At 28.9% G+C, this 12171-nt stretch overlaps 3 protein-coding genes and 1 pseudogene across 27 annotated transcripts in view; all 4 read left to right on the forward strand.

Annotated features, from left to right (window-relative positions):
* Nucleotides 1-12171, forward strand: part of LOC104878657 (pentatricopeptide repeat-containing protein At1g71420-like) — a 123958-nt pseudogene that overhangs the window by 75002 nt on the left and 36785 nt on the right.
* The window catches only part of LOC104878043 (disease resistance protein RPV1), a 100309-nt gene that overhangs the window by 52880 nt on the left and 35258 nt on the right, over nucleotides 1-12171 (forward strand). The gene's annotated exons all lie outside the window — the stretch shown is intronic.
* LOC100852862 (uncharacterized) overlaps nucleotides 1-12171 on the forward strand; it is a 68003-nt gene that overhangs the window by 49395 nt on the left and 6437 nt on the right. For 2 of the 24 annotated variants that reach the window (XM_059738107.1, XM_059738112.1), the window contains exon 1: nucleotides 11196-11615. The exons of 21 other annotated variants lie outside the window; for them this stretch is intronic. The gene's annotated coding sequence lies outside the window, so the exon portion shown is untranslated. Of the gene's footprint in view, nucleotides 1-11192; nucleotides 11616-12171 lie in introns of those variants that run through there. One more of the 24 variants, XM_059738109.1, reaches the window with a different exon arrangement.
* On the forward strand, nucleotides 1444-3749 carry LOC132254069 (pentatricopeptide repeat-containing protein At1g71420-like). The gene is made up of 2 exons (XM_059738114.1): nucleotides 1444-2325; nucleotides 2420-3749. The coding sequence occupies exons 1-2, from the start codon at nucleotides 2259-2261 to the stop codon at nucleotides 3427-3429; spliced, it is 1077 nt and encodes a 358-aa protein (XP_059594097.1). The 5' UTR covers nucleotides 1444-2258; the 3' UTR covers nucleotides 3430-3749.

The raw sequence follows: 12171 nt of genomic DNA on the forward strand, positions 1-12171 counted from the left end.
GCAACTTTCAAAAAAAGGCATAATATGTGGATTTACAAAGGCGTCTATAATATTAATGATGATAAAAAAAATACTAATAGCAAAGGTACAAATGACTTAAAATCGTTTATTTCCGTTAAATATTAATTGTGAAAATTTACCATGCTTTGGTCTTATAATTAATGATAAAAATTGGTCATGACCATCATGTTTTGGATAGTTAAATTTTAGAAGTTTAAAATTACTTGTTGTAAAGAAGATGGTTTTTGGGCTACCTTTTATTAATTCTCCAGATGAGGTTCGTCAAACGCATGTTTTGAGAAGGAAACATAGAGATCCTTTTTGTATAGGAAATCATGGAGAGCTAAAAAGTTTCTCTAGTTGATTCATTCAAATTTATTTTTAGTGAAGGTTCTCTCAAATGGAGATCACATGTATTTTATAACTTTTATTGATGATTTTAGTAAGAATTCTTGGACTTATTTTCTAAAGCAAACGACAGATGCATGTGAAAATTTCAAAATTTTTAAAGTTTATGTCAAAAAAACAAAATGGGCATATAATCAAAATCTTGAGAATAGATAGGGATATAAAATATGACAAATTTATATTAAAAAAATGTAATATTGAGAATCAATTAATTACAAGGTATTCTCTGTAACAAAATAGAATTGTAGAAAGAAAAAAATAGAACAATTATGAATATGGTGAGGTGCATGCTAAACATAAAACAATTGCTTAGAATATTTTGGGTCGAAACAATTTCTTGTGCATTTTATTTCTTGAATATATGCCCTAGTAAAAATGTCTATGTAAAAATCCCAGAAGAAACTTGGAGTCATAGAAAACTCAACATGGGTCATATAAAGGTATTTGATTGTATAACATATGCTAATATGTTTGATGCAATGCAAAAAAACTCGATGATAATTAAAAATGAGAAGTGTATTTTTATTGGTCATAGTCATGTAACAAACAACTATAAATTATACAATCTACAAGCCTAGAAGATTATTGTTAGTTGTGATGTGATTTGTGATAAAGATTTAGATCCAAATTTTCTTAAAAATAAAAGAAAAGAGTAAAAAAAAAAAAACTTATTTTACTCATATTTGTTTTTTTAATAATAACTCTATGAATTTACACTACATTTCTCACTTAATTCGATTTTCATTCAACAAAAAGCTATCCAAAATTTTTAAAAAATAAATTTAATTTATTTTGTGTGGTAAATTGGATTGAAAAAATTGTAGCAAATTAAAGATTGAAAAGAGAAAAAAGTAGAAAAAGTTGAATTTTCTACTGACATGAAATAAACAAAAATTATATTTTAATTAAAATAAAATTATCTTACTAAAAATTGATTTAAGTTTTAAAGGACTTAAATTAAAAAAAAAAAAAAAGTATTAAGACATTTTTACAATACTTCTTATTTAAAAGCCTGTGGAGGTCTTGCAACAAATATTTCTTCCCTTTGTTTCAAATAAAGTTGTATTTATTTGGCTTGTTCAAATTCCCAACTCATTGGCTCTGCATGTACTGTGAATTTGTGATTCATTAGGTGCTGTTTCGGTTATTCGGGGATGTTTTTTCTGGTTTCTTCCTAGGCTTCAGCATGGCCGGCGTTTCCCTGAATTCTAAAGCCATCAATCTTCTCCACCACATTGGCCTTCTCTGCTCTCGAGGCCACCTCCAAGAAGCTCTCAAGCTCTTTACTCCATCACTCCCCCACCTCCAGTCGTCCATTCCCATCACACATACGCCGCATTCTTCCACGCTTGCGCCCGCCGCAGTTATCTCCCCCAAGGCCAAGCTCTCCACCGCCACATGCTTTAACACAACCCTAAATCTGATTTCAACCTCTTCATGACTAATCATGTTGTTAACGTGTATGTGAAATGTGGGTCATTGGACTTTGCCCACCAATTGTTTGATGAAATGCTGGAGAGGAATATTGTTTCCTGGACTGCTCTCGTTTTTGGGTATGCCCAGCATGGTCGACCTGATGGGTGTTTTAGGGTCTTTAGGACATGTTAATTTGGCACCGGCCAATGGAGTTTGCGTTTGGCAGAGTGATTAGCGCTTGTGGTGGGGACGACGATTATAGACGGCAGTTAACGCGCTTGCATTGAAGACTTTTTTTTATTCTTGTGTTTATGTGGGGAATGCTCTTATTATGATGTATTGCAGGAGTGTGTATAAGGCTTGGAGTGTGTATGAGGCAATGGGGTTTCGCAATTTGGTTTCTTGGAATTTTATGATTGCAGGGTTTCAAGTCTATGGATGTGAAAATCGAGCACTTGAGTTATTCTCACAGATGCACTTTGGTGGAATTATGCCACACTGGTCAGCATTTTTTCTTGCTTGTGTGGAATGGGTGATGGTTTTGAATGTTGATTTTAATTGCAGTGTCTTACTATAAAAATTGGGTTTATCTCAGAAATTGAAGTGGCCACTGCCTTGGTCAAGGCTTATTCTAGGCTGGGAGGAGAGGTCAGTGATTGTTATAGGATCTTCTTGGAATTGGATGGCCATCAAGATGTTGTTTCTTGGACTGCTATTATAGCAGTGTTTGCAGAATGGGACCCAGAAGAAGCCCTCCTCCTCTTTCGACAGTTCCTTCGACAGTGTTTGGCTCCAGATCATCATATGTTCTCCATTGTCTTAAAAACTTATGCTGGTCTTGCAACTGAGCAGCATGCATTGACTGTCCAGTCACATGTTCTAAAAGTTGGATTTGAGGAGGACACTGTGCTTGCAAATGCCTTGATTCATGCCTGTGCTAGGTGCGGCTCCATTGCATTGTCAAAGCAAGCTTTTGACAAAATGGGATCCCATGATATAGTTTATTGGAATTCAATGTTGAAGGCATATGCTATGCATGGGCAAGGTAAGGAGGTATTGCAGCTCTTTTCACGAATGGATGCCCAACCTGATGGCACCACCTTTGTTGTCCTCCTCTTAGCTTGTAGTTATGCTGGAATGGTGGAAGAAAGAACTAAAATATTTGAGACAATGTCTAACAATCATGGTATTGCTCCTCAACCTGATCATTACACATGCATGGTTGATATTCTAGGTCGAGCTGGTCGAATTTCTGAGGTAAAGGAGCTTATAGTTAAAATGCTAATGGAGCCTGATCCAGTGGTCTGGAGTGCTTTGCTTGGTGGTTGTAGGAAACATGGTGAAACCAAGTTGGCCAAGTTAGCTGCAGTGAAAGTAAAGGAGTTGGATCCCAATAATTCATTAGGATACATATTGATGTCAAACATATTTTGTACAGATGGTCATTTTAATGAAGCAAGATTAATAAGCAGGGAGATGGAAGGGAAGACAGTAAGAAAGGAACCAGGTTTGAGTTGGATTGAGGTTGTAAATCTGTTACATGAGTTTGTCTCTAGAGGCCAACAACATCCAGAAAGAGAGGCCATATGCGCCAGGCATGAATAGCTAGTTAGGGGATTGAAGGATTTGGGTTACGTGCCTCAAATAAGTTTGGCCTTGCATGAAATAGAAGATGAGCAGAAAGAGGAGCAACTGTATTACCTTAGTGAGAAGCTGGCTTTGGTTTTCGCTTTGATGAATGTAGATAGCATGTGTTGATGATGACCAGATATTTATGTCAAGCATTTGGTAAGTCACCTTTTTTCTCTTCTTTGTTTCTATGGCTAAGTGATTTAATGAAATCCTAATCCTTAAGCTAAAACTTAAAACTTCTTTTCTTAATTGTTCTATTTCCCATTCTTTTTCGAATCATCTTATAAGTGGTAGAATTCATGTAAAGAACAAACAATCAAAATTAGTCTTAGATAGAGATAATAAGAGTCACGGAAGAATGAATGAGCAATCAAAATTAATTATCAAATTGTGGCTATTCATTTTGCTAAACCAAAACTTTTGTTAAATTAACTCTTTCATTTCACAAGTAAAAAATCATGATATATGTATATCTTAAAGTCCTTAATCATGTCATGCTTTGAGTATGCTTAGGAGCATGGTTTGAGTTTCATTGATATGAATCATGTGTTGCTTGTGTGTGATTCTCATGTTAGTTATATACTTCTATTAGGAACTTTGTAACATGGCCATTGTGCTATCCTTATTGAAACCTTCTTTTTTTATGGTCTACCTAGGTGGAAGTCTTTAGAGATGATTGAGATGAAGTCAATATTATAATGCATCTCTAAAGAGAAATAAAGGCTACATATATACAAGTATGAGTTTTCAAAGACATATAGTGTTGCCTCAACTCATTAAGAGAAGCATGAACTTTTATACAAGGATATTAATTTTCTCCATATGGTGATGTGCACAAGGATATTTTCTCCTTAGTTGTTATGATTCTACCTTTTAAGATAGAAATTTTTGTATAATATCATTTCAAAATATGGGAATTGAATTTTGTTTTATATGACTATTTTCTCTACAAAAATTATTTTCTTCTAATGCTCCTTCATGTTTCTATTATTAAAAGATGAATAATTAAAACAAAACTTAGTGTCGTTCGGATATATTCCTTATTTTTTGTTTTTATAAAGGAAGATAGTAATAACTTCTGTACAAAATAGTGAAGCTTTTAGACTCTTAGCTTAAAAATGAGTATTTTAAAGTATTAAAAAAAATTTACATCAATTTTTTAGAATTTTATTCATTATGTTAATAAATTAATAATAAAATATTTTAACTTAAAGAAGTGTTTTATTTTAAAAGAAGTAAAATTTTATAATAAAAAGGATTGTAATAATAAAAATCATTATTTTATAAATATAAAAAAAGGATAAGAATCAAATACAAAAGTTATAAAAATTTATAATTTACTAATTGTATTTTGTTATAAGTGATTGGCTAAATCTATCTTCCTAAATGACATAAGTGATTTTTAAGTAGTTTATTTATCATCAAAGATCTCGTAAGTCAAATGACACTAAATATAACGTTAAAAAACTCTCTTGAATGAGGTAAAAAACCAAGGAGAAAATTTCTTCCCTTTCAATCAAAAAGGGAATACATATCTTTGCTAGTTTCTTCACCCTGATAACTACTGGAAACATATATCAATACTTGAGGTATAATCCATCAACACAAAAACAAGTAGAGAATGGAAGATGATACCATGGTAGTTTTCCTAAAAGGTTGATGGAAGGACCTTCATATTCACCTTAAAAAACTCCTATTTTCTCTATTCTTTCTCTCTTCTAGGATCTTCTACTTTCAAAATTTTAACATACATAAAAGAAACCCTAGATGCTCCTTATATTTGGGCTTAGAAAACACCCAAAAAGAATATCCTAATATATGGGCTTAGAGAACACCCCAAAAGCCTAATATATGGGCTAAGAGAACACCCAAAAAGAATAGCCCAATCTATGGCCTAGAAAAAAATTTGGGATCAACCTAAGCCAAGAGATACACAAAAATCAAGAATAAATGTAAATATCAAAAGAAAGAAAGATACCAATATCAAAGAAAAAGACTAAAAAAACATATTATGTATAAGCTTTTGGTTTCTTAACATATTTGAATTAAATCTTCGAAATAAAGAGTGACAAAAATTCATGGCTACTTATGGTGTTTGGTAAAGGAAAAACCAAAAAGGTCTTTGGTCTTACAAAACCATATGGGATATACCACTTCATTTAATGAAAGAAACCAACTTGCAATAAAAAAAAGAAAAAAAAAGTGTTTAAGACAAGGGAAAAGTAAGATTTTTTTTTTCTAAAAAAAAAAGGAAAAATTCAGTTACTTTAAATACATGTCGTCTAAAGCACATGACTACTTATAGTGTTTGGTAAAAAAAAAAAAAAACTAGAAAGGCCTTTGGTCTTACAAAACTGTGTGGGACACACCACTTCATCTAATGAAAGAAAACAACTTGCAATGAAAAAGAAAAAAGAAAAAAAAATGTTTAATCAAATTGATTAGAAAAAAAGACAAGGAAAGACTATGACTTATCTTTTTTCTTTTTCCTTTTTTTTTAAAAAAAAATTATTCAATTTAAATACTTGTTATTTAAAGCACATGACTATTTATGATGTTTGGTAAAGGAAAACCAAAAAGGTCATTGGTTTTACAAAATTGTGTGGACACACCACTTCATCTAATGAAATTAAGAAACGAACTTGCATTGAAAAAAGAAAAAAGAAAAAAAAATTTAATCAAATTGATTAGAAAAAAGACGAGAAGAGTGAGACTTAAATTTTTATTATTATTTTTAAAATAACAAAAAAAATTATTTACTTTAAATACATGTTGTCTAAAACACATGACTACTCATGGTGTTTGGTAAGGAAAAAAATAAAAATGTCTTTGGCCTTGCAAAACCGTGTGGTACACCACTTTATCTAATAAAATCAAACAATTTACGATGGAAAAAGAAAAAGGAAAAAAGAAAGTGTTTAATCAAATTGATTAGAAAAAAAAGATAAGGAAAGGGTAAGACTTATCTTTTTTTCTTTTCTAAAAAAAAAATTATTCACTTTAAATACATCTTATCTAAAGCATATGACTACTTTCAGTTTTTGGTGGAGGAAAACCACAAAGGTCTTTGGTCTTACAAGATCATATGAGACATACCACTTTATCTAATGAAAGAAAACAACTTGCAATTATGAAAAAAAAAAGGTTTAATCATATTGACTAGATAAAAAGATAAGGGGAGAGTAAGACTTATCTTTTTCTTTAAAAAAATATATATTCACTTTAAATACATGTTATCTAAAGTGATGAACCACATATACTAACCATTTCATAGGATTAGAAGAAATTGAAATAAAAATGTTTTCCTTATTTTATTTCACAAAAAAATAAAAAAATAAAAAACGCTTTCATTTAATAATTTGTGGCACTACTTTAATTATCTAAGATACAATTTTGAAGATGATAGGATGACTAGTTTATTCCTCATCCACTAATATCAATCTTTATAAAGTAGCTTGCAATAAATAGTAATATAATTTCTTTTAAAATTTTTTAAAAAATATAACTAATTGTCATTCTTGACTATTTGTGCATATAACTCTACATGATTAAAAGTAATAAAAAATGTAAAACTATATTGTAGTTTTGTAGGATATCCTTGATTTTTTTGTAAGAGATAAAAAAAAAATTATTACTACTAAGTAAAGCTTGATTTCTCTCTCCATATTATATAAATATAAAAAGAGTATGATTTCTCTCTGTAAAACTCTTTTGAATCTTCCACTTTTGTCAATTATTGTATGCATTGTTGCTTGGACCCTATGGGTGACCTGAGGAGACTAAAAAAGTCTTTATCTTCTTTCAACAAACTTTGTGAGATTCTCTACCTAGTCACATAGAATTGATGAAAATATAAAAGTAAAAAAGAAATGATTAAGAAGAAGGATAATATTGTCCACCAATATGAGTCCTTCAATGTAAAGGTACATTTGAGGATTTAAACTTTGTTAATCTCTTAGCATTACCATTTTTTGAATGAAATTTCATGAAAATTTTATAGAAATTCCATGTTTCCTTATCCCTTTGACCTAAATTTCTTGAAAATTTTGTGGAAATTTCATGTTTCTTCTTGTGTCAAGATTAAAGTTTTCTATACCTTTTATTGGGTATAATATAATATATAAGTTTATTAGTTACATTCTACCTATTACCTTGAATTTAAGTTGTGGTACTCATTTTTTCCACTCCTTGAATTACTAATCATATAAATCCTTCACCAAGTAGTTAGCTAAATGTTCTTTCATAATTTTCTAGAGGCCTCAATATATCAAGTAGAGAGATTTTGAATTTCCTAATATTAGTAAAGGAGGCATGTCTAGATGCTCTTTTAGTTTTGATCTTGGTATTAAAAAATAAGTATTTTAAAAAAGGAAAAGAATTTTTTTCATTAATAATTGTTTTATATAATTTTTTAAGAACCTATTTATATAAATTTTCTCTTGTGACCTCAGTTTTTGAATAATTTGACAATAAAAAGAGGGACTATGTAAATGGTAAACATCAATAAGAAATTACTTCCTATATTTTGTTTTGAATTTTAAGAATATATATATGAGAAGGTTTCTTAGAAACCCAATCAAATTTTCATCAAAGACACTGTTATTGAGTGGGAAAATGAGAAAATGAAAAGCAAAAAGTAGAGAACAATCATGGAAAGACCTTGACTCCTAAAAAAAAATAGAAGTAAAAGAAAAACGAGTGTCGATTTGTTGGTACTAAAGCCAACCACAAATGAAAAGGAATTGATATCAAATGACAATATGCCAACTATGAAAACACAAAAAAGATCTTTAATGTGTTGACTTGTTGACTTTAAGATGCTAATGGTCCTTTTCATGAGTTTTAAATATTTATTCTATAGAATAAGTAATAATTTTATTTAACTCTTGGAAACACTTGTGTTATAAGAATTATGGTATTAGTGTCTTCATTTTACCATATAAGTAACTAAGAAAATTGTAATTTTATTTCTATTTATTTTCAAAACAATTTATGATATAATATGAGTAAAAATTTGTATAACATCCACAAGAAAATTATAATACCATGAAAAAATTTCTAATTATTAAAGATAAAACTCATCTAAGACATAACTCAAAATAAACAATAATCTCACATAGCCCCGTAAAACAATGTACAAGGGAAAAAGGCAAGAAATATGCCACCTATGTCAATCAACAAAGTATCGTTCCTTCTTAGAATTTTCCAAGATGACAAAAAGTCAACCTAACTCTCACTTTTTTTTAATAAAGAAAAGACTCAAACATTGTGATGCATCTTCCTCACAACAATGGTAGAATACTGATTGTCCATTGGATTTTGGAAAAAAAAAAATACTTTTTTAAAAAAATATGTATCAAAAGCTGATAGATTCGAAACTATTTCCAAATCTACAACATTTTCTAAGACATCAATTGGAAGTCGTCTTTTAAAAAGACAACTTTAGGTTAAATATTGAAGTTTGCTTTTCAAAAAATAACTCTAAAATTCATCTAAACTTATCTTTTTAAAATGCAATTTTTAATTAGATTATTCCAAACTATCCTATATTTAAAAATATTTTTTTTTGAATTGTCATATTTAAAAAACATATTTTTTAAAATTACTATTTTTTAAAAAATTTCGCTTCAGTGTTTTATTTGATGACATATGCACTTATTTATTTTTTCAATCTTTCCTACGAGGTATTAGTATCTTCAACTTCCCACCCAATAAACTAAATAATGTATCATCTTACTTATATTTATATTGAAAATAAATTTATGATATGTTGATGTGAATATGATAAAAAAATAATGATGTCATAAAAACTCTTTTATTAAAAATGAAACTCATATAAAATATAACTTAAAATAAACAATAATTCTCGGCAAGCCCCATAAAAAAAATGCACATGGGAAAATGTCAAGAAAAGGGTCACCTATGTTGGTCAATAAGCAATTTTTCCTTGTGAAGTGACCACCCCCATTCATTACTTTTTGACTTGGTGAATAAATGATTCAAATAAACAATAATTCTCTGGAAGCCCCAAAATACAAGGGAGAATTGTGTTTAGAAGTTGTTATATGAGAAGTATATGGTTTTGGAAACCCATATAACTGAAATATTATGTTTGGCTGGTAATGAGAAAAATATTATGTATTTCATGCACTATATACTATTTATATTTATATTTTCGAAATTACCCCTCCATACCTCCCTGTCAGCAACCATCATCAGTCAAACCCATGGTCACACGCATCATGTTTCGCATTGCGCCTTGTTTCTTTCCTTCTTTAACCCACCCCACCTCATTTGTTTTTATTTTTTCTATTTTTCTATTTTATACTTTTAAGTTAAAAATAAAATAAAAAAATTGGGGAAAAAAAAATAACTATCTTAAAATAAAATAATTAGAAGAAAAAATGAAAAGAGAAAAAAAAATTAAATTCTAAGAAATAAACTAAAAAGATAAAAAAAAAAATCTAAGATAGAGTCTGGCACTAGGATTTATATATTATTATTTTTATAATTTAATTTTAATAATTATAGATATAAATATCTATGGAAAAAATAAATTATTTTTAATTAATTTATTTGTAAATTTCAAAATAAGGTATAATCGAAATAAGGAAAAATAAATAAGGTATAATTTTATTTATATTTATATTCAAAATAAATTTATGATATGCTGATGTGAATATGATAAGAAAATAATGATGTCATAAAAAACTCTTTTATTAAAAATGAAACTCATATAAAATATAACTTAAAATAAACAATAATTCTCGACAAACCCCATAAAACAATGCACACAGGAAAAGGCCAAGAAAAGGGTCACCTATGTTGGTCAATAAAGCAATTTTTCCTTGCAAAGTGACCACCCTCATTCATTACTTTTTGACTTGGTGAATAAATGGTTCAAATAAACAATAATTCTCTGCAAACCCCAAAATACAATGCACAATGGAAAATGCCAAGAAAGAAAAGGGCCTCCTATGTTGGTCAATAAGGGAATCTTTCCTTGTGAAGTGACCACCCATTCATTACTTTTTGACCCATTGGTGAACAAATGATTCTTGTTACATCTCATAAAAGGATTAACAACTAATTTTAAATAATTTTTTTATACAAAAAAATAATTAATATTAGTTAGTTTAATTTTTTCTTTTTATCATGGCCAATATATTTTGAGCTACTTAAATAACTAACAAAATTTAGTGATATGATTTAATTTTTGTTAAGAAAAAAGAAGCTTACTTTAACTTTTCAAACAAATACTCAATTAAAAAAATCATCAAATAATTAATATGTATTTTAAAATAACAAACATAACAATAATATTTTTAATATATGGCTTTAATTTTTATGCATAATGATTTTTTTAAATAGAAATTTAAATTTATGTTACCATTTCCAAATATATAAAATTTTGAAATTCACTCCGAGTATCAAATTAGATTTTAAATTTCAACTTGAAGTGTATGAGAATGATCTCCTATGGTATTACTACTTGGGATTTTGGCCAAGCTTTTTTTGACTCATAATGGGTGAATCCCAAGTTGCTATAATATTAGAAAAACCCAAATTAAAACTCAATCATCTCTACTGTAATATTTGAGTCACTAAGATTTGACATATGTTTAGCTGTTATACCAATTGGGAAAGAAAAAGAAATTAAAGAAAAGACAGTACAAGGGAAAAAAATATACAAAATAACACGAAAAATTGCAAAAGCAAAAGTATTCTGTCATCATGTTCCAGTTGATGATATATGCAAGAAATTATATGTTCGTATTTTTGCATTTGATACTCTTCGATTGTTGATATCCGATGGTGATCAATTTGGACACGTGGAGACGATACAGTTTATTCCGAATTGTAGTCTAGACATGAAGAATAGAACATTTGCAGATCCAGCATTGATGGTGGTCTATTTCCCTCAGATTGCCATTTCAAGGGAGTATCGATCCAATAGGTGGAACAAGTTTAAGGCTGGCTTTTCGTCCCATCCGTTTTGCGCCGATGAAGCTTTCAAAGTGAAAAGTTGTGGGATCCATCTCATATATGACCATGGCCAGGATCACCCTCAACAGAGCCTTCAACTATTCAATGTCAAAAGAAGCCATGATGATACAGAGGATCACCCACATGTCTAGTTTCCAGCTCCTTCTGCCAAGGTACATCTTCTTTCTTTTTCATTTACTCAAGGTTAAAATATTTATTAGAATTAGTGAAAAAGAAGTATCCAGACAACTAATATTGTTATTTGTTTGGAAAGTTGAATGTGGTATTAGATATGTTCAAGCTTTGATTTTAACTGTTTATTCTTAACTGTACCAAAATAAAAAATTTCATTTTTAAAAGAGATGTGAGTATTTATTCTGACTTATCTTTGAAATAAATTATTGAATTTAGAACCCGAAACCATATTCAAATTTTAAAAGTTAAAAGTATCCAACTTAGATAAGTATAGATACTAAATGGATTTTATAAAATATTTTTTTTATTTTATTTTTTATTTTATTTAATGCTTATAAATTAATTTTACTTAAACCCTAATATATATTATAAAAATAAATTCTTAAAAGTGGTCTTTTTGTATTTTGTAGTTGATATTTTGGTATATATTTTTTGAGGTGGGGTATCTTCCATTTGATTTTGAGATTTATTAAATGTTTAGATTTTAAAATTTCATTGAGTAGTTACTAATTTATAAATAGCTACATAATTATT

Source organism: Vitis vinifera, chromosome 7 (assembly GCF_030704535.1).
Source record: "Vitis vinifera cultivar Pinot Noir 40024 chromosome 7, ASM3070453v1".
Lineage (NCBI taxonomy): Eukaryota > Viridiplantae > Streptophyta > Magnoliopsida > Vitales > Vitaceae > Vitis > Vitis vinifera.

Excerpts from the sequence above, each read along its gene's own strand:
- LOC132254069 (XM_059738114.1), top strand. The coding sequence starts at position 2,259 with ATGGATGTGAAAATCGAGCACTTGAGTTATTCTCACAGATGCACTTTG. Across the intron at positions 2,326-2,419 it reads GGTGGAATTATGCCACACTG|AAATTGAAGTGGCCACTGCC; the intron begins GTCAGCATTTTT and ends GGTTTATCTCAG.